The sequence below is a fragment of the Phyllobates terribilis genome, unplaced genomic scaffold (genome assembly GCF_046119375.1).
Source record: "Phyllobates terribilis strain yellow unplaced genomic scaffold, ASM4611937v1 Scaffold_3__8_contigs__length_932513732, whole genome shotgun sequence".
Taxonomy (NCBI): Eukaryota; Metazoa; Chordata; class Amphibia; order Anura; family Dendrobatidae; genus Phyllobates; species Phyllobates terribilis.
Window position 1 is genome coordinate 300,210,335 of NW_027362763.1, and position 27,444 is coordinate 300,237,778.

General features: G+C 43.2%; 1 protein-coding gene across 5 annotated transcripts in view; it reads left to right on the forward strand.

Annotated features, from left to right (window-relative positions):
* The window catches only part of NAALADL2 (N-acetylated alpha-linked acidic dipeptidase like 2), a 1,725,756-nt gene that overhangs the window by 1,491,815 nt on the left and 206,497 nt on the right, over positions 1–27,444 (forward strand). For 4 of the 5 annotated variants that reach the window (XM_073674925.1, XM_073674926.1, XM_073674927.1 and 1 more), the window contains one exon: positions 25,698–25,803. In XM_073674925.1, the coding sequence (XP_073531026.1) occupies positions 25,698–25,803 (106 nt within the window). The remainder of the gene's footprint in view (positions 1–25,697; positions 25,804–27,444) is intronic. The other variant, XM_073674924.1, reaches the window with a different exon arrangement.

Below are 27,444 nucleotides of genomic sequence, written 5' to 3' on the forward strand. Positions count from 1 at the left end.
GGGGTGTGACCCACAGCAGGTACAAAAGGCAGGAAGTGATCGGGCGCCTCCCTTAAGCAGCAGAAACAGACACAAACAGACAGCATGGAGGGAAGCCAGAGAGACATTCTGGACAGGAGATCAAGTGCGCCCTCTTGCACAGTGGGAGATGGACCACCATGCAAGGACGCCGCCAGGTATGTTACAGGTAAAACTAGAGATGCGCAGGTTTTTCGAAATTCAAATTTGTAGGGTTTGCCAAATTTTTCTTAAAAATGGAAAATGGCAGAGAGGTACCAAATTAGCACCGAGGAGTTTAATATTTCCCTACAGGTTTACAGTGTGTGAAGATAAAAAGGACTATTCTTAAGGTGCTGTTACTGCAGTATAATACAGCAAAAATCAAAAGAAATAAACTGAAGTATAAGTTGGTGTACATTCAATGTCTAGGAGCAAGTTCCCATTGACCAGTTAACCTAAGATACAAACAAAATGAAAATATACACTTCTGTAAGTAAAAAGCAATTGTTCATATAAATAACATAGGATACTTGGTAAACACTCATTTTGATCAAAAAAGGATAAAAGCCTTCAGCACCAAGGTGAACAAAGTAGGGACGGTTCTAAGCTCTAGTATTAAAGCTTACTTTTTACTTACTTATAGAAGGGTATATGTTCATTTTATTTGTATCTTAGGTTTTTCAATGTATCTTAGGTTTTTCAATATGTTACAGATCAATGACATGAGTGGATTTATTCATGGAGGATCAAGTCTAATTTACTGAAATCCGCAGTTTCACACGAATTCGAACATTTTGAGATTCGATTTGCAGTTTGAAAAAAAAATCACTTGTCCACCACAATTTCCCACACTTTTGAAGTATCAGAGAGCAGGTAAACATCATTTTGCTTTCCCATAATGTCTTGTAGCTGTGATATATTACAAACTATTATACCTTGTACAGTGGAGATGAGCACAAATCAGTGGTTCACAGGATAGCAAAGTTTGTACAGCAGAGTTGTTTTTCATCTTCAGTCACTGGGTGAATCTCTTCTGTAGAGTATACGCTCTTATAGTCAGTGGGGTCCTCTTTCTCACTCTCATCTGCAAAGTGTAAGCTCCTATGGTCAGTAGTGTTCTCTCTCTCTTTCCCGCCTGTAATGTATATGCTCTTATGGTCTGAAAGGTTCTCTCTTTCTCCTTTCCACCATGTAAAATAAAGTCCTAGGCAGGAGCTATGAGGAGAAAAAAAGGGAAAGCACTATCTAAGCATAGTAAGTAGTGGTGTACTCAATATGAAAAAACAAGATTAAAATCTGCTCACCTGAGCTGGTTGTGTGATGTAGGCACAACACTATGAATCACTTTAAACAGGTGGAAATCCTTTAAAGGGCATGCTGCTCATCAGAGGAATAAGAGCTTTCCTAGCCCAAAGAAACTCTTCTACGTGAGTGGTTAATGAAAGGAATCTGAAGGCGCATCCGTTGGTGAGGGGGATTCAAATTCACAATTAAGGTGATGAAAGGCAATAATGATCCAACACTCAAAGTGCAAACGAAGTATATACATGAAAGGGATCAAAGATAAAATCATATTAAAATAAAAGCATACTATATTTGAACCGTTTAAAAAATCTTTGCGCAACGTGTTTCTACTATAAAAGTATTCATCAGGTGCCGGAAGACATACAGTAGGTACGAAAAGTATTCAGACCCCTTTAAATTTTTCACTGCTTGTTTCATTGTAGCCATTTGATATATTCTAAAAGTTAATTTTTTTTCTCATAGGCTATATGCACACCATGTTGATTAAATGCATTTTTGCGGTGGATTTTCGCCGCGAGAACGCATTAAAATCACTTGTAATAGGTCTGCCATGTACTGCAATGCAATTCCGCATGTGCTGTGCACATCACGCGGAAATTTCCACTGCGGATTCGCATTGCGGTGAAAACCGCAACAAGACTAATTCTAGTGCTATTCTGCTGTGAAATCGCTGCCATTAATTTGCATTGGACCGCATAAGATCCGCATGACTACATGTACATGTGATCTTATGCGATCTAATGTGGGGATGGTACCCGGGTCTGGAGAACAGGAGACTCTCATCCAACCCATGTACCATCGTACCTACAAGGTAAAAAATAATTATAAAGTTAAAAAAAAAAAAAAATAATCATACTCACCTCTCCAGCTCTCCCCGGCATCCTGCCGGCGACGATGCGCTCTCCTCGGCTCCCAGCGGTGATCTGCAAGGACCTTCGGTGACATCATTTAGTCAGCTGATGGTCACGCGACCGCTGACGTCAGCAATCAGGTGATGGTCGCGTGACCATCATCTGACTAAATGACATCACCGAAGGTCCTTGCAGATCACCGCTGGGAGCAGAGGAGAGCGCATCGTCGCCGGGAGAACACCGGGAGGACATCGGGGGCCGGCGGAAGATGAGTATGAATATTTTTTACTTTGCAATTTCTTTTTTTAAACTATTTCATGGTCACACAATATAAATCCATACCAGTTGCATGGATTTATATTGTGTGACCAACTTGTCAAGCCCTTTTCCAAGTGATGCTCAAAATCGCTTGGAAAAGTGCTTGAAAATACGCATGCTTAAAATGCATGTAAAAAAGCTTGTCAAATGCATGTCAATTCCGCAAGCGCTTTTTCTGCCAGGGAGAGGAAAAAATTCATGCGGCTTTTGGTGGGAATTTCCGCATCGTGTGCACATAGCCTTAAAGTACACTCTGCATCCCATCTTGACTGAAAAAAACAGAAATGTAGAAATTTTTGCAAATTTATTAAAAAAGAAAAACTGAAATATCACATGGTCATAAGTATTCAGACCCTTTGCTCAGACACTCATATTTAAGTCACATGCTGTCCATTTCCTTGTGATCCTCCTTGAGATGGTTCTACTCTTTCATTAAAGTCCAGCTGTATTTAATTAAAATGATAGGACTTGATTTGGAAAGGCACAAACCTGTCTATATAAGCTCACAGTGCATTTCAGACCAAATGAGAATCATGAGCTCAAAAGAACTGCCCAAGGAGCTCAGAGACAGAACTGTGGCAAGACACAGATCTGGCCAAGGTTATAAAATAATTTCTGCATTACTCAATGTTCCTAAAAGCACGTACAACCTTATGATGCCATAGCTTCAAGGTAATAAAGTGTAGCCTGCATGGCCATGAAATACATCATAAGCTTTCTCGCTGATGCTTCAGCAATGTGTGAAATGGCGTCAGGCATTTTTTTTTGCAATCCTTGCTAATCAAATCACATTACTGAACAATTATCATAAATACAATAAATGGTTGTACGTCCTCCTACCCTCTCTTGGTAAGTGATGTGCATGCACCTGGCCTTCAAGAAGATGCAAACGAATACATGATTCATAAAACCAGATTACCTTTTTTAATCCGCCATGGACTAATTCCATTTATCGCATGCTTTTGGTGGTGGAAAAATGTAAGTATGGTCACTGAAAACTCATTTGCAGCAAGCTGAAATACACTGTATGTATTGATAACCTTCTATCATAGCGAGTATTAATAATTCCAGTAATTTTTGCTACAGTGGCTATTCTGTGATCTGATAAGCTCGCCTTTTATCTTCTGAAATGTTAGTAAGTATAAGGCCATGGCCCCACTATCAGTATTTGGTCAGTATTTTTTCTCTGGAGTAGGAGCCAAACCAGGAGTGGGTGATAAATGCAGAATTGGCATGTTTCTATTCTACCATTTCTCTGATTTTTCCTCACCTGGTTTTGGCTCCCACTCCTGAGAAAAAATACTGACCGAATACTGGCCAAATACTGATTGTGGGCCCGTTGCCTTAGGTGCGTAAAACCATGTTGCTTGTCTACAAGTCGACCTTCTTTGGACCATTAGTGGTCAGCAACTATTGCATACCAGGAGCAACCACATAATTTGCCATTTTAAAAATACTCTAACTCACTCATCAAGTCACTTTTACTTTACAGTTTCAATTATTTTTAGAATAGAGCTATATTAGGCCTCTTTCTAACATAAAATAAATTCCATTTTGGGGTTAACTCATCACACAATCATTTACTCACTCCATTAAAATGGTATTTTACTGTCATTTAATTATCTTCCAGTACCTAAAATTAAGTATCTTTCTTATTGAGCATTTAATTGGCGTTTAGGAAGTTTCACTCAGCAACTTAATTAAGCAGCAATAGTAGGTTAAAATGAATATTCTAGCAATATCTCCAATCACTTTAACACCTATTGCCTCAAATAATCCAGTTACTGGATATTCTAATATCCAATTCATATACAAGTTGCCACTTTTTAGATCTTCCATACCATTTACACCAAAGTGTGGTAATGAATTATTTGTCTAACCTAGATGTAATCAATAATTTTTGTGATTTTGGAAATGAGAATGTTGAACATGATAAAAAGTAATTGAACAATAAACAAAGAAAATCCAATATATGTATATCTTCATTGTCACTGCTTCACTATTCTAAATATATATAAAGAATTGGTTGCAGTAATTGAAAAGACCACTTATTATAAAGAAATATTTTAGGCAGTGCTAGGCATAATAGCTATCACTCTGATTCCAAATATTAATCAGTTTAAAAATACATTTTTCCTGGTATATCTCTGCTAATTCATAGTAAAAAGAAACACTGCTGGAATTCTTTTCCACACTCATGGTTTCTTTCAGGGACCACAAGTGATGATATCTAGACCACCCTTCATCTGACCCTACAGTCTATTAGTAGACTCATTTGTCAAATGACTGGTAGTCGGAACATCATCATTTCTGGTCTAGTTGGAAAAAACGAAAGCAGCAGATTTTTTTGTATTTTATTATGATCCCTTCCCTATGGAAACTTTTCAAAATCCCATGAATGTTTTACTAATTAGGTAGGAACTCTGCAAAATGCACTGTTAATTCAAATATATCGAATTGGGAATTTTTTTGCTATGAGCTCAAGTAGAATAACAATTACATGAAGGACTGTGAACATGCAAGTGAAAGTGGTAGAGATGTAACTTGAACTATTACCTTATTCTCAACATCCTCAAAATAGACTTTCTGCAATGCTACCCCCTGGACATTTTTGTTTGTCAGTCCTGCCGTTCAGCTCCAATGTGCAGCCACTGTAAAAAAGATTTATTCTTTGGAAGATCAAATTCGTTAACTTCAACAAATTATTCTCAAAAATTCAATTCTTGTCTAATAAATTTGCTGCAAATTCAAGGTACTTCAATTGCCTTGAAAACTCATGCATGACACTTTAAGGTCTCCAAGGACTATATTGAACCCTTTTGCGCTCTTTCCTGCACACACAGTCATATTAATATTTAACTGACCTCAACCTGAGGGCAGCATGGTGGCTCAGTGGTTAGCACTGATGCTTGGCAGCACTAGGGACATAGGTTCAAATCCCACAAAGGAAAACATCTGCAAGGAGTTTTCTGTGTTTCCCCCATGTTTGTGTGGGTTTCCTCTGGGTTCTGCAGTTTCCTCCCACACTCCTAAGACATACTGATATGAAAATTAGATTGCAAGTTCCAATGGGTACAGTGATAATAATACATGTAGAGTGCTGCATTATATGATGGCGCTATATAAGCAAAGCATAATTTAAAATGATAACCTGGCTACAGGAAACTGATGGTAACCAGTAAAAAACAACTGCCTATTTAAAAACACACAATAATATCAGAATTTAAGGCTACTTAAATTGTAAAAATGTTGCTAAATTAATTATTTTTTATCTCAAATGACTGCTTTTATGATGTTTATGCAAAGGCATTGCAAACAGAAGAAGCCATGTATTGTTCCCAAACGGTGGTGCAAAAATTATTCCTGTTAAGGAAACATCCAGAGCTTTGTACTTTGCTAAATGAAGAAGCAGTAGCTTTTTTAAAGTTGTCTAAAAATTATCCCTTTATTTCAGTAGCAGAAAAAGATGTCCTATTTAAAAGCAATGGTTAATAACTAGGAGTGAAAAAAACATCCATTTTTGGGATCAGCAGCAGGTTTGCTGTTCTTAAAATTAATAAACAATTGTTTTGGATTTTCATTAAGCTGTCCAAAAATTAGCAGGAACAGATTAGTTGTTATTACAGTAAAAAAAAATGGCTGGTCAAGAAGCCAGAAAAAAATTATCCCTATTTTGGGAGCTGTTTCAAGACGGTAAACTTACTAGCAGTACAGTACAGCTTAGCTTTACAATTAACTCATGCAGTTGATGTCTTTGTGTGTGCAGTGGCAGTAGTCATATGATAGAAAAATAAGTTTGGTCTGGCAAAGAGGTGTCTGCAGTATAGAGCTATCAATGGCAGGTTTAGTGGAAGCAATACATTATAGCACTACAAATCAAAATAGACATCGAAAATTCATGTGGCTCACCTGGCTGTGCTGTGGCAGTGGCAGCTGCATTAGCTACTTTGACCTTGCAGCGCTTTTTTTTTGTTTTTGTGCTATTACTGAGATTCTGACAGAAAGAGCAGGGCCTATGGCATAGAACAGTGTTGTGCATCGGTTGTACTGTGCTCCATGCAGACCTTCAATCTATTTTTGCTCTCGCTAATGTGATAAAGCAAGCAAGCAAGCCCTTGTAGGCCACTTTTTGATTTTGTGGGGTTGAAATTCAGCTATCTGCAGAGCTTGTCAGTGCACAGCTTCTGAGTGCAGAGCACAAAAATCTTTTTTATTCATTTGTGATAGTGCAAGCTGTGTTAGCCCAGTTTGTTATGCACAGTAAAACAAATATTTTATTTTGTTGGCAGGCAGAGTCCACCAAAGATTTTTTTGTGTGCCTAACGTCATATACTCTGCTACACGTCAGCTATTACGTTAGTGGCGGTGAACTTCAGCTGTTTTCAGAGAAAGAAAAAAAAACTTTCCTGTTGCTAGCCACAGTCCACCAAAGATTTTTTTGTGTGCCAAATGTCATACATTCTGGTATATGACAGGTACTATCTTAGTGGCCGTGAACTTAAGCTGTTTTCAGAGTAAAAAAATATAATTTTTTTGTCTTGTTAGGCAGAGTACGCCAAAGATATTTTTGTATGGCAAACGTCATACACTCTGCTATATACAGTACAGACCAAAAGTTTGGACACACCTTCTCATTTAAAGATTTTTCTGTATTTTCATGACTATGAAAATTAAACACTCACACTGAAGGCATCAAAACTATGAATTAACAAATGTGCAATTATATACTTAACAAAAAAGTGTGAAACAACTGAAAATATATCTTATATTCTAGGTTCTTCAAAGTAGCCACATTTTGCTTTGATGACTGCTTTGCACACTCTTGGCATTCTCTTGATGAGCTTCAAGAGGTAATCACTGGAAATGTTTTTCACTTCACAGGTGTGCCCTGTTAGGTTTAATAAGTGGGATTTCTTGCCTTATAAATGGGGTTGGGATTATTAGTTGTGTTGTGCAGAAGTCAGGTGGATACACAGCTGATAGTTCTACTGAATAGACTGTTAGAATTTGTATTATGGCAAGAAAAAAGCAGCTAAGTAAAGAAAAACGAGTGGCCATCATTACTTTAAGGTCAGTCAGTCAGTCCGAAAAATTGGGCAAACTTTGAAAGTGTCCCCAAGTGCAGTTGCAAAAACCACCAAGAGCTACAAAGAAACTGGCTCACATGAGGACCGCCCCAGGAAAGAAAGACCAAGAGTCACCTCTGCTTCTGAGGATAAGTTTATCCGAGTCACCAGCCTCAGAAATGGCAGGTTAACAGCAGCTGAGATTAGAGACCAGGTCAATGCCACACAGGGTTCTAGCAGCAGACACATCTCTTCAACAACTGTTAAGAGGAGACTTTGTGCAGCAGGCCTTCATGGTAAAATAGCTGCTAGGAAACCACTGCTAAGGACAGGCAACAAGCAGAAGAGACTTGTTTGGGCTGAAGAACACAAGGAATGGACATTAGACCAGTGGAAATCTGTGCTTTGGTCTTATGAGTCCAAACTTGAGATCTTTGGTTCCAACCACCGTGTCTTTGTGCGACGTAGAAAAGGTGAACGGATGGACTCTACATGCCTGGTTCCCACCGTGAAGCATGGAGAAGGAGGTGTGATGGTGTGGGGGTGCTTTGCTGGTGACACTGTTGGGGATTTATTCAAAATTGAAGGCATACTGAACCAGCATGGCTACCACAGCATCTTGCAGCAGCATGCTATTCCATTCGGTTTGCATTTAGTTAGACCATCATTTATTTTACAACAGGACAATGACCCCAAACACACATCCAGGCTGTGTAAGGGCTATTTGAGCAAGAAGTAGAGTGATGGGGTGCTATGCCAGATGACCTGGTCTCCATAGTCACCAGACCTGAACCCAATCGAGATGGTTTGGGGTGAGCTGGACCGCAGAGTGAAGGCAAAAGGGCCAACAAGTGCTAAGCATCTCTGGGAACTCCTTCAAGATTGTTGGAAGACCATTTCCGGTGACCACCTCTTGAAGCTCATCAAGAGAATTCCATGAGTGTGCAAAGCAGTCATCAAAGCAAAAGGTGGCTACTTTGAAGAACCTAGAATATAAGACATATTTTCAGTTGTTTCACACTTTTTTGTTAAGTATATAATTCCACATGTGTTAATTCATAGTTTTGATGCCTTCAGTGTGAATGTACAATTTTCATAGTCATGAAAATACAGAAAAATCTTTAAATGAGAAGGTGTGTCCAAACTTTTGGTCTGTACTGTATATGTATACGTGTAACGGGTCTGGGAGGCGGAACCTCTGAGCTACTATACAAGGGGGCGGTCCTTGTAAGGGAGCGGGTGGCGACCAGGCAGGCAGTCACAGCAGGTGACCGGGACAGTCTCTAGAAGAACGGGCAGGAGGTCACGGCAAGTGACCGGGGCAGTCTCTGGATGAACGGGCAGATGGTCACGGCAAGTGACCGGGGCAGTCTCTGGGTGAATGGGCAGATGGTCACGGCAAGTGACCGGGGCAGTCTCTGGGTAAAGGGTTGGTACGACCTGTGGCGGCTGATGGTAGACGTGAGCTCCCAGGTGAGCAGGCGAGAGTCTCTGGATAAACGGGTGGTCACAGCATGTGACGGCAGAGCCTCCAGGAAGACCAACAGACAGGCGGCAGATGAGCGCTCCCAGGTGAGCAGGCAGAAGTCTCTGGACAGGCGGGTGGTCACAGCACGTGAAGGCAGAGCCTCCAGGTAGGCTAGCAGACAGGCAGCAGATGAGCGCTCCCAGGTGAGCGGGCAGGAGTCACTGGACAGGCAGGTGGTCACAGCACGTGACGGCGGAGCCTCCAGGTAGGCTAGCAGGCAGGTAGCAGATGTGCGCTCCCAGGTGAGCGGGCAAGTTGGTCCATAGACAGACTGACAAGAGTTGGAAGGCAGACCGTCGGACCTCAGGCAAGCAGGCAGGTAGTTGATGTGCGCTCCCAGGTGAGCGGGCAAGCTGGTCCTTAGACAGACTGACAGGAGTTGTAAGGCAGACCGTCGGACCTCAGGCTAGCAGGCAGGTAGCAGAATATCAGGCAGGAATAAGACAGCAAGCTGGCAGGAATCTGGCAGGTATCTGGCAGGTAACTGGCAACGGGACCTGAGGGCTGAAGCAGAGTAGTGAACAGTGCAACAACATTGCTCGGGAACCTCCATTTTGGAGGAGGTGCCTTATATATGGTGAAGTCCTCCGGCCATTGGCCGGGGACTCCTTAGGACGGCGCGCGCGGCCCCTTTAAGAGGGAGGGAGAGCGCGCACGCCCTAAGCACAGTGGCCGGGAAGGAGCACGCGCTGCCAGCAGAGCGGGAGGAGGACGCCGGGCAAGGAGCAGAGAGGTGAGGGGAACAGCGTCCCTGCCTAGCAGAGGGCAGGGACGCCGGCGCTACAATACGTCAGCAACTCCATTAGTTAGTGGCGGTGATCTTCAGCCAATATTCATGTGGCTCGCCTGACTGTGCAGTGGCAGTGGCAGCTGCAGAACCTACTTGGTAGAAAAATTTGATGGGGAAAGCAAGGAGATGTCTGGCAATATAGGGCCAAGAACAGCAGCCCTGGTGGCAACAGTTCAATATCGATGACATGATGGACAGGGAGTAATTACTTGGGTCATTGTCAATGGTGGTAGAAGAATGGTGTACAATGATTTGGCAGGCAGATAATAATGCTGATCTAATGACTGGCATCATCTGTATGTAATTTCAAGTCAGCATTGATCCATTTTGACAAATGTAAAATTTTTCTGGAACCCAATAACCTGGTTAGCATGGATATGACGAAGCCACGGGCCATGCTGAACAATCTACCTACAACTGAATTTGACTGTTTATCCATTGTGTCTCTGTATGTTGAATTGTATAAGATTGGTACCATGATATATAAAACAGCTAGTCTATCATATCAAATATACTGTAGTTGGTGCAGTTGCCTCAGTAACTTCTTGTAGCTCTTGTGTCAGCACAGTTGGGGAAGCATTGGTTTTGTGGAAAGGGAATCTCGACCTCCTAGTCAGCTCTGCAGTTGGCAGGTATCTTCTCGGGGAAATCTTCACAGTACAGGCAGTGTGTCAAAAACATCCTCTGGGACAACATCAACTTTTACTACATACAGCTCTATGCAGGTAATGCAACATATGCTGTTGGTGGAGGAGCCTCTACAGGTCTGGTCATGTTGGTGACAAGTATTATGTGAGGGCTTCTCTTGTGTAGGATCTCTTTTGCATTTTGCCATCAGACAATTCTTTGGCACTCTGCAGACCTATTGCTAACATGAAGGAAAGTGATGACTATTTAATGATGTTTTTCCAGCTTCCAAAAGGGAGCCCAAATTGGCTTACCACCTGGATAACCATCTCATGATCGGCTGCATCCTAACTGTCTACTGTGCTGCTCCTGCCACTGCCATGACAACCACACACCCACTGCATTTCATACAATGTGTGCAGAATTATTTTCATCACATGATACTTTTTATACATGTTGTCCTACTCCAAGCTGCATAGGCTTGGGAGCCAACTACCAATTAAGTAAATCTGGTGATGTGCATCTCTGTAACGAGGAGGGGTGTTGACTAATGACATCAGCACCCTATATAAGGTGTGCTTAATTATTAGGCAACTTCCTTTCCTTTGGCAAAATGGGTCAGAAGAGAGATTTGACAGGCTCTGAAAAGTGCAAAACTGTGAGATGTCTTGCAAAGGGATGCAGCAGTCTTGAAATTTCCAAACTTTTGAAGCATGATCACCGAACAATCAAGCGTTTCATGGCAAATAGCCAACAGGGTCGCAAGAAGCGTGTTGGCCAAAAAAGGCGCAAAATAACTGTCCATGAATTGAGGAAAATCAAGGGTGAAGCTGCCAAGATGCCATTCGCCACCAGTTTTGCCACATTTCAGAGCTGCAAAGTTACTGGAGTATCAAAAAGCACAAGGGGTGCGATGCTCAGGGACATGGCTAAGGTAAGGAAGGCTGAAAAACGACCACCTTTGAACAAGAAACATAAGATAAAACGTCAAGAATGGGCCAAGAAATATCTTAAGACTGATTTTTCAAAGGTTTTATGGACTGATGAAATGAGCGTGACTCTTGATGGGCCAGATGGATGGACCAGAGGCTGGATCAGTAAAGGGCAGAGATCTCCACTCCAACTCAGACGCCAGCAAGGTGGAGGTGGGGTACTGATATGGGCTGGTATCATCAAAGATGAACTTGTGGGTCCTTTTCGGGTTGAGGATGGAGAGAAGCTCAACTCCCAGACCTACCGCAAGTTTCTGGAAGACAACTTCTTCAAGCAGTGGTAAAGTAAGAAGTCGGTATCGTTCAAGAGAAGCATGCTTTTCATGCAGGACAATGCTCCATCACATGCATCCAACTACTCCACAGCGAGGCTGGCCAGTAAAGGTCTAAAAGAAGAAAAAATAATGACATGGCCCCCTTGTTCACCTGATCTGAACCCCATAGAGAACCTGTGGTCCATCTTAAAATGTGAGATCTACAGGGAGGGAAAACAGTACACCTCTCGGAACAGTGTCTGGGAGGCTGTAGTGGGTGCTGCACGCAATGTTGATCAAAAACAGATCAAGCAACTGACAGACTCTATGGATGGAAGGCTGTTGAGTGTCATCATAAAGAAAGGTGGCTATATTGATCACTATTTTTTTTTGTTTTTGTTTTTTCATGTCAGAAATGTTTATTTCTAAATATTGTGCACTGATATTGGTTTACCTGGTGAAAATAAACAAGTGAGATGAGAATATATTTGGTTTTTATTAAATTGCCTAATAATTCTGCATAGTAATATTTACCTGCACAAACAGATATCCTCCTAAGATAGCCAAATCTAAAAAAAAAAACACTCCAACTTCCAAAAATATTAAGCTTGGATAATTATGAGTCTTTTGGGTTGATTGAGAACATAGTTGTTGATCAATAATAAAAATAATCCTCTAAAATACAACTTGCCTAATAATTCTGCACACAGTGTAGTGCTAACTAGAGATGAGCGTTGTTCTACTCGAACTGTTCGCCAATCTCAAATTCGAGCTGTTTTGGGCGGTGTTCGAGCCGGTCGGCGAACACGAACAATTTGAGAAAAATTCGGCTGTTCGAGGTTATGTTCGATAACTGTTCGTGCACCAAAATCATAACTGGATTTTTTCTCAGTAATGATGAAAATTAACGTTAATACGCAGTTTGAGTATACAGCGGGGCGGGGGGAGGGGCAGGGGATGGATCTCTGCAGGAACAATGAAGATCTCCATTTTTTTTTCTCTTTCCCGCATTTGCAGTGGGGAGGTGCAATCTGTCAGCCTATCAGCAGCGCACACACGGAGCGAAGTGCTTTTTTTCACACAAGCAAGGGCATGTGTGATTGGCAGTGTATGTCACATGTCCTTGCCCTATAAGACCAAGCCATTTTCCCCGTCGCCACCATTTTCTCACTGCTGCAGCTGCGTGTTAGACGGCACCGCTGTTGCTGTGTGCGCTATACCTTGTTAATTTCAAGCCAATTTTCGCACAAATATACAGATAGCTTGGGAGTAGGGAATAGTTGTGATTGCAGTCCTTTTAAGGACTAGGTTACAGCATTTCCTACGACTTTTATCAGGCAGGTCTGTGCTCTTAAATAGATAGATTGTGGGAGTAAAGACTAATTGTAATTGGAGTCCTTTTCAGGACTAGGTTACATCAGTTCCTATCAGTTTTTGCCAGGCAGGTCTGTGCCAGTGCTGTGCAAGTTTTTTTCACAGCATTTGGCTGAATCTAGCAAAGCTAATCCTTTTTGGCCTATTGCAGAGTGTGTTAGTCAGTGGAGTAGCCTATCTGTGTTGCAAGATATACCACCTGTGTATAGAATACCAATTTTTTTACTGCACCTAGTGAAGTAAAATCTTTTGGGCATAGCATCATTCTATTAGTCCATCTATACTGACCTCCATCAGGTTGCAAATTAAAAATATTTTTTTTCTTCATTTATCTCTGAAAAAATATTTGGGCTTCTAGCAGCGTGTTGGACTTGTTCTATTAGTCCATCTATACTGACCTCCATCAGGTTGCAAATTAAAAATATTTTTTTTCTGCATGTAGCTCTGAAAAAATATTTGGGCTTCTAGCAGCGTGTTGGACTTGTTCTATTAGTCCATCTATACTGACCTCCATCAGGTTGCAAATTAAAAATATTTTTTTTCTGCATGTAGCTCTGAAAAAATATTTGGGCTTCTAGCAGTGTGTGGGACTTGGTCTATTAGTCCATCTATACTGACCTCCATCAGGTTGCAAATTAAAAATATTTTTTTTCTGCATCTAGCTCTGAAAAAATATTTGGGCTTCTAGCAGTGTGTGGGACTTGGTCTATTAGTCCATCTATACTGACCTCCATCAGGTTGCAAATTAAAAATAATTTTTTTCTGCATCTAGCTCTGAAAAAATATTTGGGCTTCTAGCAGTGTGTGGGACTTGGTCTATTAGTCCATCTATACTGACCTCCATCAGGTTGCAAATTAAAAATAATTTTTTTCTGCATCTAGCTCTGAAAAAATATTTGGGCTTCTAGCAGTGTGTGGGACTTGGTCTATTAGTCCATCTATACTGACCTCCATCAGGTTGCAAATTGAATAAAAAAATTTTCTGCATCTAGCTCTGAAAAAATATTTGGGCTTCTAGCAGTGTGTGGGACTTGGTCTATTAGTCCATCTATACTGACCTCCATCAGGTTGCAAATTGAATAAAAAAAATTTCTGCATCTAGCTCTGAAAAAATATTTGGGCTTCTAGCGGTGTGTGGGACTTGGTCTATTAGTCCATCTATACTGACCTCCATCAGGTTGCAAATTAAAAATAATTTTTTTCTGCATCTAGCTCTGAAAAAATATTTGGGCTTCTAGCAGTGTGTGGGACTTGGTATATTAGTCCATCTATACTGACCTCCATCAGGTTGCAAATTAAAAATAATTTTTTTCTTCATTTATCTCTGAAAAAATATTTGGGCTTCTAGCAGCATGTGGGACTTGTTCTATTAGTCCATCTATACTGACCTCCATCAGGTTGCAAATTAAAAATAATTTTTTTCTTCATTTATCTCTGAAAAAATATTTGGGCTTCTAGCAGCGTGTGGGACTTGTTCTATTAGTCCATCTATACTGACCTCCATCAGGTTGCAAATTAAAAATAATTTTTTTCTGCATCTAGCTCTGAAAAAATATTTGGGCTTCTAGCAGTGTGTGGGACTTGGTCTATTAGTCCATCTATACTGACCTCCATCAGGTTGCAAATTAAAAATAATTTTTTTCTGCATCTAGCTCTGAAAAAATATTTGGGCTTCTAGCAGTGTGTGGGACTTGGTCTATTAGTCCATCTATACTGACCTCCATCAGGTTGCAAATTAAAAATAATTTTTTTCTTCATTTATCTCTGAAAAAATATTTGGGCTTCTAGCAGCGTGTGGGACTTGTTCTATTAGTCCATCTATACTGACCTCCATCAGGTTGCAAATTAAAAATATTTTTTTTCTGCATCTAGCCCAGCCAATAGTTTTGGCCTAATACCACAGTTTGGCCACTCAACTCTGCTCGGTTACCATCCATTGTTTTTTTGTGCAAACAACTCCAGAGTTGTGAATTAGTTAACCACCAAAATGAGTGGAAAAAGGCCTGCTGCTGGTGGAAAGGGGAATAGGCGTGTTGGGAAGGGGAAAAAAGGTTGTGTCCGTGGGGTAGGTGCAGAAGAAAGACCATCTTCCAGCCAAACTAAAATGTCTACTTCTTTTAGCGGACAATGTGATAAGATCCCTTTCTTACGGCCACGCCAATCGCTACAAATTCCAGATGAGGCACAAAAACAGCAGGTGCTTCAACGGATATCAAGTGCTCCTTTAAGTGGGCTCTCCTCCACATCAACTTCAACATCACAAATACTCCAGTCCTCAAAGGTGTCACCCAAATCGCACTTGCTTCCTCACAGCTCCCAAATCTCCAGCTGCCCGTCTGAGTATGAGGTAGAACAGATGGTTGAGTCTGCAGAGCTGTTTACTCATACTATAGCCTGGGAATCAGAGGTCGACTCCAGCGCTTCTGTGAATCCAGACGAGGAAATGATCTGCACTGATGCCCAGAATCTTTACGAGTCGGATCCAGGACCAGACGCAGAAGGTTCTGACCATAATGTAGACCCTCATTCCCAAACTGTAACTCCTGTTGGTGGAGACAATGAGGAAGACGATGATAAGACTCAAATACCTGATTGGAGCGACAACTTTAGTTTTTTGTCAGGGCAGGAACAGGTTGGCTCTGAGGACGACGGGTGTGATAACGCACAGGGTGATGATGATGAGGTCGGAGATCCCACTTACTGTCAACCCACAGTCAGCCAAGAGATGAGGTCAGCAGAGGAGGTGGAGGAAGATGCTAGTGACGACGAGGTCAGGTTGCGCCTTCCTGGACAGAGACGTAGTACTGGAAGCACGTCAACAACTGCATCCTCAAACACAACTCTGCCTCTCACCACAAGTCGTGGTGGCTCTTCAGGTCGCATGGGTGCTAAGCCTTGCATAGCCTGGGCATTTTTTCAGATCGATAAAGATGACCCAACTCGTGTTATCTGTAACATTTGTCAGCAAAAGCTAAGTAGAGGCCAAAAAATACATAGTTTGAGTACTTCATGCATGAACCGGCACATGGACATGAAGCATAAGTTGCAGTGGGAAGCTCAGTGTGCTACAATGCGGCCTAGCCGGCCGGGCCAATCACCGTCTGCCATATCTTGTGCATCCGCGGCCTCTTCATCCTCTGTGACTGGGGGGACAGCAGTCACACCTGTTTTGGGGCGCAGACCTGCCACCTCTTTACCCGCAACAGCCAGCGTGATTGGCAGGTCATCATTTTCTTTGGAGGTGGTAACACCAGCTGGTGTTGAGCGCTGTCCGACATCGATAGCACCACCTTTAGATCCAGGCAACCTTACATGTCCGCCTGCATCTTCCTCACAGACCGGCAGTTTGCCGGGGACACCCTTATCAACCCCGTCTAAGCACAATAGCCAGCCCTCGGTCCCTCAGATGTGGACAAGTAAAAGACCATTTCCTCCTAGCCATGAGAAAGCTAAGAGGTTGAATTTCACCATCTGCAAGCTCTTGGCTACAGAAATGCTGCCTTTCCGCCTGGTGGACACAGAGGATTTTCGAGACCTTATGTCCGTCGCAGTGCCCCAGTACCAGATGCCCAGTCGGCACTACTTCTCAAAGAAAGGTGTGCCTGCGCTCCACCAGCATGTCGCACACAACATCACCGCTTCTTTGAGAAACTCTGTGTGTGACAGGGTGCATTTCACCACAGACACTTGGACGAGTAGGCATGGACAGGGGCGTTACATGTCGCTGACTGGGCACTGGGTAACTATGGTGACAGCAGGACAAGGGGCTGCTGTCCAAGTCTTGCCGTCCCCACGAGTTGTGCGTCAATCCTCTTTATGTCAAAGTTCCTCCACTGCTTCTGCCTCCTCAACCTCCTCTCGGTCTTCCACCTGCACCCAAAGCCTGTCTGGTCATGCCACAAGCTTTCTAACTGCGCAGAAGGGATCCTGCACACCTCCTTACTATGCTGGCAGTAGGGCTCAACGTCATCAGGCGGTTTTTACATTGAAATGTCTGGGAAATGTGAGTCACACAGCTGAGGAGTTGTGGTCAGCTCTGGAGAACCAATTTCATGAATGGTTGTCTCCACTGGACCTGAAACCAGGGAAGGCCGTGTGCGACAATGCTGCAAACCTGGGTGCGGCCCTTCGCCGGGGCAATGTCACACACGTGCCTTGTATGGCTCACGTGTTGAACCTGGTTGTCCAGCAATTTTTAGCCCACTATCCCAGACTAGATGGCCTTCTGCAGAGGGCACGGTCGCTGTGTGCTCACTTCCGCCGTTCGCATCCCGCAGCTCAGCGACTTACATCTCTACAGAAGTCGTTGGGCCTGCCACTTCACCGGCTAAAATGCGATGTGCCTACCCGGTGGAATTCAACTCTGCACATGTTGCAGCGACTGTGGCAGCACCGACAAGCCCTGGTGCAATACGTTCTGACGTATAGCCTGGGCCAACGAGATTCAGAGGTGGGGCAAATCACGCTGGAGGAGTGGTCTCAGATCAGGAACCTATGCACCCTTCTGCACAGTTTTGAAATGGCGACGAAGATGTTTAGTGCTGACGATGCCATTATCAGCATGACTATTCCGGTGATTTACATGCTGGAGCACATGTTAAACAGAATTCGGAGTCAGGTGGTGGCACAAGAGGAGGTGGAGGAAGTAGAGGAGGAGGAGTTGTATGCGGAAGGGCTAACATCTGCAAGGTCCAGACGGTCGGCAGCACCAAGGCGGCAGGCATGTGAGGGTGGGGGAGATGGTTTTACCAGGGCGCATGGTAGCAGCCAAACTAGTGAGGAAGGTGCAGGAGCCCAGGAAGAAGTGGAGGACGAACTGATGGAAGACTCATCAGATGAGGGAGACCTTGATCACATTTCTGTTGTGCGAGGTTGGGGGGAGAGGACAGAGGAAGGAAGCATGATTGTTACCTCGCCACCAACACAACAGGGACTTGGTGCTCCTGGATGCGCAACACACATGAGTGCCTTCTTGCTGCACTACCTGCAACATGACCCTCGAATTGTGAGAATTAGAAATAATCCTGACTACTGGGTTGCCACACTGTTAGATCCCCGGTACAAAAGTAAATTTGCAGAAATTATTCCTGCCATAGAAAGGGATGCACGCATGCAGGAGTATCAGCAGAGACTGTTGCAGAATCTTACATGTGCTTTTCCACAAAATACCAGTGGTGCACGTAGTGAATCTCACAGTTCCAACTTGCCAACCGTGGGACCGTCAAGTGTTCAGCACTCAAACCGTAACAGAACCACAGTATCTGCTGGTAACATCAATTTTGCGGAATCATTTCACCACTTTTTTAGCCCATCCTTTGCAAGGCCACAGGAGACAAGAAGTCTGACACATAGTCAACGCCTAGAGACGATGGTACAGGAGTATCTCCAAGTAAACACTGAAGCCATGACTGTGTCACTGGACCCTTGCTCTTTTTGGGCTTCCAATCTGGATAAATGGCCGGAGCTAGCCACTTACGCCTTGGAGATCTTGTCATGCCCCGCAGCCAGCGTTCTGTCTGAACGTGTGTTCAGCGCTGCTGGTGGTGTGCTGACAGATAAGCGCACGCGGCTCTCCACTGATAATGTAGACAGACTCACATTCATAAAGATGAACAAATCATGGATCCGAAACGACTTTTCTACCCCTGTGTCATCCTGGGGAGAGTGAAAGCTTGATGATTGGTTAAAATCACCCTACCAACCGTTTTAAGCTTTCAAATTACTAATCATGTTTATCTGTATCTTGACTGGAAAATAATTTGGGCTTTGTACCAGTGTGCAGCACTGATCCTATTAGGCCATCTATAATAAGCTTCACCAGATTTAAAAATAAAAATAATTTTTAGCTGCATCTAGCCCGGAAAATAATTTTGGGGCTCCGAGATGCGCAAGACACATAAGTGCCTTCTTGCTGCACTACCTGCAGCATGACCCTCATATTGTCAGAATTCGAAGTAATCATGACTACTGGGTTGCCACACTCTTAGATCCCCCAAACTTTTCGATCAACCTTTTCATTTTAATAAAGACCAAAAAAATGGTCATTTTTGAAATTATAAGCATTAGCAGGTTGTTAGAAACTGAAATCAAACAGTTTTCAACTCAAAACTTTATTCTAGGTGATGTTACATTTTCACATAGGACCCCTTGTTCGAAAGGAGCTTCTGAACTCTCTCGTCCATTGAATTTGTCAGGTTTTGGATGGTTTCTGCTTCAATTGTTTTGCATGAGGACAGAATACCCTCCCAGAGCTGTTGCTTAGATGTGAACTGCCTCCCGCCATCATAGACACTCCTTTTAATGATGCTCCAAAGGTTCTGAATGGGGTAGAGGTCAGGGGAGCATGGGGGTCACACCATAAGTTTGTCCCCTTTTATGCCCATATCAGCCAGAGATGCAGATGTTTTATGTGCAGCATGAGATGGTGCATTATCATGCAGAAAAATGATCTTGCTGTGAAATACACGGTTCTTCTTCTTGAACCATGGCAGGAAGTGCTGTTTGAGAAAATCCACATACATTATGGAGTTCATCTTTAGCGCCTTCAGGGATCCTAAAGGGGCCGACAATCTCTCTCCCCATGATTCCAGCCCAAAACATTACTCCACCTCCTCCTTGTTGGCGCTGTAGCCGTGTTTGCGTGGGGTGTCCATCAACCAGCCATCCTCCACTCCATTCATCTGGACCATCGAGCGCTGCACGGCACTCATCCGTGAACAAAACAGTTTTGAAATCAGTCTTCATGTAATGTTTGGCCCACTGGAGCCGTTTCTGCTTGTGTGAAGTGGATAGAGTAGGTCGACAGGATGGCATATGCACAGCTGCAAACCTCTGAAGGACCCTGCATCTTGTTGTTCGGGGGACGTTGGAGGCACAAGCAGCTTCAAAAACTTGTCTGCTGCTATGACAAGGCTTTTTTGTCGCTGCTGTTTCAACCTGACGTAATTGCCTGTAGGAAAGAGTCCTCAATTTGCCCTTATCAGCACGCACACGTGTGTACTGTGAATCAGCTACATACTTCTTGATTGCCAAGACACTTCATCCTGATCATCGCACAATGTTGATTGTAGTCATGCCTTGACCTAAACACTCCACAATTTGTTGCTTCTCAGCAGCCGACACATCCTTTTTCTTTCCCATTTTGGCAGAAAATGTAGGCTGCTTAATAATGTGAGAGAGCCTTCTTAAGTAGTCTTGCCTTTCATTGGACACACCTGCCAAACTAATTAGCACAGGTGTCTGCAATTGCTTACAGTGATATAAAGAGCCCTGACACACATCACCATCAATGAGTTTAACTGACAAACAAACAAATTCTTCCCTTATCACTCCTAAACACTTTTTGCATAATAATTTGGAACGCGGTGTACATGTGCTTTTCCACAAAACACCAGTGGTTCACGTAGTGAATCTTACAGTTCTAACTTGCCAACCGTGGTCTGTATGGAATTGTTCAATAAAGGGCCCAAAATTAAGATAACATAGATGGGAGAGGTCTCTATGAATAGGAATTCCTAAGTATTTGATACCCTGTGAGGGCCAGGCAAAGGGAAAGTTGGACTGGATGGAATCCTATATGGATTTAGGGAGGGAGACATCGAGGGCCTCAGACTTCGCTGCATTGATTTTAAAATTTTACCATGTAACAAAGTGATCTATTTCAGCCATAACAGCAGGGATGGATATATGTGATTGAGTGATATATACTAGGACATCATCAGCAAATAGAGAGCACTTGTACTCGGTGCCTCCCACCTCAATCCACCTAATATTGGGGTTATGGCGAATTGATGAGAGCAGGTGCTCCGTCACTAGGATGTATAAGAGAGGGGACAGAGGACATCCCTGCCTTGTCCCATTGGTGATTGTGAAAGGTGATGAAAATGTTCTGACGCACCCCCTGGGCCTTGGGACACCCGGAGCCGGACACTTTTTGGTGGATGCTGGTGGTTGTAGTCTTCGTGGCGGCGATCCGGTTCCGTGGCTCAGGGCGGTCAAACCAGTGGCGGAACTATTTATGTGGTTTTGATGTTTAAATGTCCGACTACGCCACCCGTGGATTGCGGTCAGAGTGAACCGCCGCTACAGGGCAGACCGCTAAGGCTGGTGTTGTGGGTGCAGCAGAGCGTAGCATAACTCCCCACGGGAGGAGTATAGCCTCAGGGCAGTGTATGCGGAGGATGGGGGTGATGGTGCAGGGCAGCAGCAGTAATGACACGGAGTCAGTGATGCAGTTCAGGGCCTTTACTCACAGTTCTTATTATCCAGACCACGTCTGCAGGTAACGGCTGCCCACGTCGTACTGTGCTCACCAGGTGAGGGGCTCAGACAACTCCCAGATAACTTTGGAGCGCTTCACAGGACCCCCTTTGTGTGTCCTTTGTCTGGCCTTTCTTACCAACACTTCTGTCCGGCTGCCTCGGGCCTCCTCTTGGTAAACTTGGCGCCAGTTTCCCTGACCCTATGTGGTGCCTTCCTAGCGGGTGGAGCAAGGGGCTGCGCCACATAAAATGTCAGAGCCTCCGGTTTCTAGCTGAGGGTCGTTTCCTGCCTCCACTAGTTCGGGGACCGGTCTCCCCCTTTGGCCTGACCCCTCCACGCAGGTGGATTCGGGCGTGCGGTGGCGACTCGCCCGTCCGCACCCCTGGGATCCCTTCATTCCTCGTTCCTGGAGCCTTCTCCGCTCCTCTTCCTTCCTTCTCCCTCTTGCAGGCCTGGGCCTCTGTTACTAGGCCCGCCTCCGGAGCAGAGCTCATGCAGAGCCCCTGCTCCCTGCCACTTCTGCTCAGACTTCTCTGCACTGAACTAAGATGGTGCCCACCTTTTATACTCCCTTCTCAATGCACCCAGGAACTGCTTCCTCCCTGCTCCTGCACTGCATGGTTCCCCTTCCTCAGTGTTCCCTCCCCCCACTCCAGCCAGGGACAGGGACTGTCGTGCCCATCTCAGGGGCATATTGGTCGCCCTGCCCCACGGCAATGTGGTGTAATGCATGCAGGTGTCGGGTCCTGATCCACACTCCATCCTTATCTGAGAGTGAGATATCACACCTCTGGGTGAGGTGCAATACGTCTGTAGCAACCGAGCCCTCGGTGCTACAGTTCCATTTATCTTCAGCCTAGGTGACGTATTGCGATACAGGGCCGTGATTTTGGCTATAAAAGGGTCCCCTAGACCCCTACCCCAAGCTTTTTAAGAGAATCATATATGGCGTGCCAGGAGACTCTATGGAATGCTTTCTCAGCATCCAACGAGAGTATCTACTTACAAATTTTTAACTGCATCTAGCCCAGGAAATACTTTGTGCCTAGTAGCAGTGTCTGCTAGTCAGCGGATTATCCCGGCTGTTAAGCAAGCTACACCACCTGTAGTTTGGACACTTAATTTTTTCAAAGGAAATGCTTCGGGACCACGGGATACTTAGTGAAGAGCATCAGGAGGCACCCCAAGGCATAGGGGCTGGGACTGGCACTAGGATGCCTTGCGGTGGACAGCCGAGCTCGATCCTTATAAAAGCTTTTTAACTGCAGCAGCTTTAGTGGACGCTACTGGAGCTGGAATTACGCGGCTGCTGGCATGAGACTTGCCCTCCAATAGATCCTTGTAAATGGATTTAAAGTGTATTCATTCAAATTAGAGGGACAATTTAAATTAAAAAGCTTAGAGCTGCCTCCACCACAGGGGGGCTCTCTCGACCCACCAGCGGACAGGCACCAGTATTGGGAGAGGGGGGCTGGCCGTCAGGGTTCACCGCGGCTCTGGCACAAACCCGGCGACACGGAGGTGGCACGGGCAGGAGCGGACTGGCCGTCTCGGCTTCTCACTTTTTGGATTTTAGAAGGGCATGACATGCCTATATCTGTGTCTCCCCCTCCTTTTACTCCTCCACCTCTTTTCTTTTCGCATGACTATATGTACTTGTCACTTTTCCATGTGTTAGTTGTGTCTTCTGAGCAGTTTGTCAGCTTTTGGACACCTTTGAAGGTGTTTTCTATGTGTTTCTATGTGTTTTTGTTTGCCTGCCATTGGTTTTAACGGTGTTCGAAGGTGTTCGACGAACAGTTCGACGAACAGTTCGGCGAACACACGGGTGTTCGACGAACCGAACCGAACTCGAACACTACGGGGGTGGCTCAACACTAGTGCTAACATATACTGCTGCTGCTTGAGCTCTCATGGCTGGCCCTAAACGGCAAGCATATCAGTGCCTGCCCTGGCTTAACACTCTGCCATGCCTTTCTGCTGTGCTGTTCCTTGCTGCAGCCACTGCACAGCCATGCATGCCAAGTAAGCCACACACCTCCTTGAAGCCCACTTGTTTTTTATTCTGACATACAGTACTACTGATGCTTGGAAATGTACTTTCACGTTTTTAAATCCCCCAGAACCACACTAAAAATTGGGCTAATATTGGAAAACGCTTGGTGACAACAAGCCATAATTTCGTAATGTTCAAAACAGAGCACCTGTTTTGTCTACAGAAAGAAGAGGATAATATTGGAACGGCTTGATAAAAAGCCTTCGTAATTGCTGAATCATTTTGTCATTAGCAAACCAGTTGCTGACCCCTTAGTGCTATTTTTACAACTAAAAAAAATCTTAAATCCAAGGTTGTGTCTCAAAAAGTGTACTTCCTGCATAGTAATACAGGCAAGCAATTTTTTTTACATCCTAAAGAAAGATTTTGAAAATCAAGAAATTTAAAAACAACTGTCTATCTCACAAGTTGTGAACATTAAAAAAAATGTGTTAAATTTTGGATTGCGAAACTACCTGGCTTTTTTTGTCCCATTCTATTTCTAAAGGCATCTGAATATACAGTATATTCTCACAACCACACTGCATGCTGTTGCTTTCTATTTCCCATCATGAACCTGTGTTTAGCTACTTCTCAGCATAGCATTTTATGGATACGTAATGTACATTGAATTTTTGATTAAGAGAGGAAGAATTAAAATAAAAAAAAATAATTAAAAATTTAAGAAAAAAGTTGTTTTGCAACTGTTTTCCTTGTTGCATTTAAAAATTGTAGGTGCAACAATACTGCTGACTGTTTCTGGAAATTATTTTCAGTGTGTGTACGTACGTAGTGGCATAGTTTTTTAGGGTTAGACTGCGTGGCCACTATGCGTTTTTCAAGCGTTTTTGCCACAAAATTTCCGCTTGGTAATACGTGCCCCATGGTCCCCTATGATAATCCGCATGTGCTGTGCACATGCTGCGGAAATTTCCGCTGCAGATTATCATTGCGGAAAAATACGCAGCATGTCCATTAATTTTGCGGACATGCAGCGTAATTGTCGCCATTGACTTGCACTGAAACGCTTAATATCCATGTCAGCACATTTGCACACACGGATATTATGCGATTCTATGTGCGGATGGTACCCGGATCTGGAGAAGAGGAAACTCTCCTCCAGACCCAGGTAATACAGAACCTGTTAAAAAAATAATTTTAAAATAAAGATTATACTTACCTTCTGATGGCCCCCGGTCTCTTCAGCGATGCCTCCAGTCTGTTGTATGGCTCGCGGTGGTGTGAGGACCTGCCATGACGTCATTTAGTCATGTGATAGGTCACGCGACCGCTGAGGTCGGCGGTCGCGTGACCTGTCACATGACTCAATGATGTCATCGCAGGTCCTTTCACACCACCGCGAGCCATACAACAGACCAGACGGAGCAGAGAAAATACCGGGGGCCATCAGAAGGTATACATACAACATAATCTGTAATTTTTACCAGTTTTATTCTTTTTTTTTAAACTATTACTTGGTCACACTATATAAATCCATGCTGGTTGCATGGATTTATGTAGTGTGACCAAGTTTTCAAAAATCGCTTGGAAAAGCGCTTGATAACCCACATGCAGAAATGCATGCAAAAACGCTTAACAAACGCTTCTACCTGGCAGGAAAAACGCATGTAAAATCCGCATGCGTTTTTCCTGCCAGGGAGAAGCAGAAAAAATATGCAGCATTTCTACATCGTGGGCACTTAGTCTTAAGCAATTTTTCTAATGTAAGACATTTAAAGCAAAAAACTATTCCCCCCACTAAAAAAAATAAAATCAATAAGTTATAAAGCTGCACATGTTTTAATCTTAGCATACCTATGTTAACATTCAATTTTGGTAAAAGTACACTATACAACCATACAGTGGTCTGTTTCAATATTTTAGGTGTTGTTCCCATTACCTAAATTAAGCCAGGTTAGAAAATAACATATATTTTAGGATCTGGTTTAATTAGTGAAAGATATTGGTAGGCTCATTATATTTATTTAGTACCTGGTTTTATATACTGGTAGTTTTTATGTGTTTTTGCAACATTATTTGTTCAAATCCATGACTAAAACGAACCTGTTTTGCAAAAACAATGATACTTCGCGCACAGTGTTGAGAAAATTTCAGGACAAATGTGACCAGGAAGGTATTTAAGAAAAAATGTTAAATGTTTTATCCTTTATTTACATTATAGAGAATTGTTGATTGTAGTAGTTATTGTTTTTAAGAAATAGTTTTTTTTATGCGTTTTACATTGTAGCAATAGTCTTTGCTTCAAATGTCATTTTTTGTTTGTTGTTCTTTCAGTTGACCTCAGAAATGGTTTTGCGAATAGCGTGTGATCCAGTTTTGCCCTTTAATGCGCTGGATATAGCATTAGAAATTCAGAAGCGAATGGAAGGTAATCCACAAGGTGCTCTGTTATGCATTATTGTTTCTCTGCTAAAATATATTGTTTGATGTGCAAGAAGAAGTAACTGTGCTGCACTTTTTGTTATTTAGTTTAAACACATCTTTTTTCCCATGGGCTCACTAAAAACAAAAGGTTTGTCAATCGAATGTTTTCACTACTTTTCAACTAATCAGTTTAAGAGAGTAGCTAAAGCTTACACTCTGTTGGAGTCATTCTGTGAGTATATGAGTATGTCAAAATGGATACATCTGTAGGCACGAGAAATGTTATATTCTACCCTATGAAATTCATAAGCAATATGTATTAGTAAAATATTAATACTGCACTTCGAGAATGCTCCAAACTCAGGTAATTCTTAAAGTTTTCTTTTTATCAAAGTTTTGCGCAGCTTTCTTTTATAGCAAGTCAATCCCAAAGTTCATTCCATGAACTATTGGATAAATTAGCTTTTAAATAAAAATCTTCATTTATTGGTGTTTTTTTCAAAGTTGTGTTATGCTTTTGAGTAAGCTGTTTAATTTTGTGACTTCATGCATCCCATGAAGTCATAAGCATGCCTAGACATTTACTCAACAAGGTTTTCTCATAGGCATACTCCTGTTCCCGCAAAATGATGACTTACCTGACATAAACAAAGCCCTTATGACATAGGACCGCACTTAGGCTCTTTGCAACTCATCCCAGGCACACAAATATTAGTAGATGTGTCTTTTTATTATATGACATCATATAACCTACAATGACAATGTTCATATTTTAACATCTCAAAAAGATATCTCTAGACATCAAGCAAATTTATTACCTAGTTCTCAGCACAAATTGGGGTATAGATGTCATGCTAGGTATAAGAAGAACCTAGCGTACAATGACGGGAAAAGGGGGGAAGCCCTGCAACTATGGAAAGGGAGAATGGAGACCCCTAAGCAGATCTATTGACTCCCTGACTCCCCTATCGTCCCTAAATAGGTTCCGCGCCTATCACCAAGCAGGATACCTTAGCCCTGGCTGAACCTAAAGCTAGGCCCTAGATAGGGAGGGGGAGGGGTGAGCACTAATCAGCCCCACTGCAACTGAAGACAAACAAGGGAAACAGACAAGGGGATACACTTAGCTTTGAGAAGACACTATAGAGATCATGACTACAATCCACAAAGGAACTCAAAGGAGAATCTAGCTGACTGCTACAATTCAGACCAGAACAGAGGAATTAACTCTATCACCAGAACCTCTCTGGAGAAACTGAGTGTATTTTAAGATCCAGCAAGGGTGTGTTAATTAGAAGCAGAAGGTTGAGATCACCACTGGGTCCTAAAGGGAGAGGGATGATGAAAGGATCAAGAAGGTGTTTGCAAGGCCAAACACAGCGACCTTCTACAGCCAGATCCAGTATGACTGTCTGTCAAACCTGACACACCCGAGACAATAGACTTTCTTTTAAATATCACATTTACCCAAGTAAACTAATACCCACACATCTTGGTGGTTTTAAGAATTTCAAGATGTGTGGCTCATTTGGGAAACCTGTTCAATTTTGTGAACTCCTACATTCCACAGGGTCTTTAGCATGCCTAATCATTTCTTCAACAGGGCTGTCTCATTTACCTACTTCTATTCTCTCAACATTATGGCTTACTTGACTTG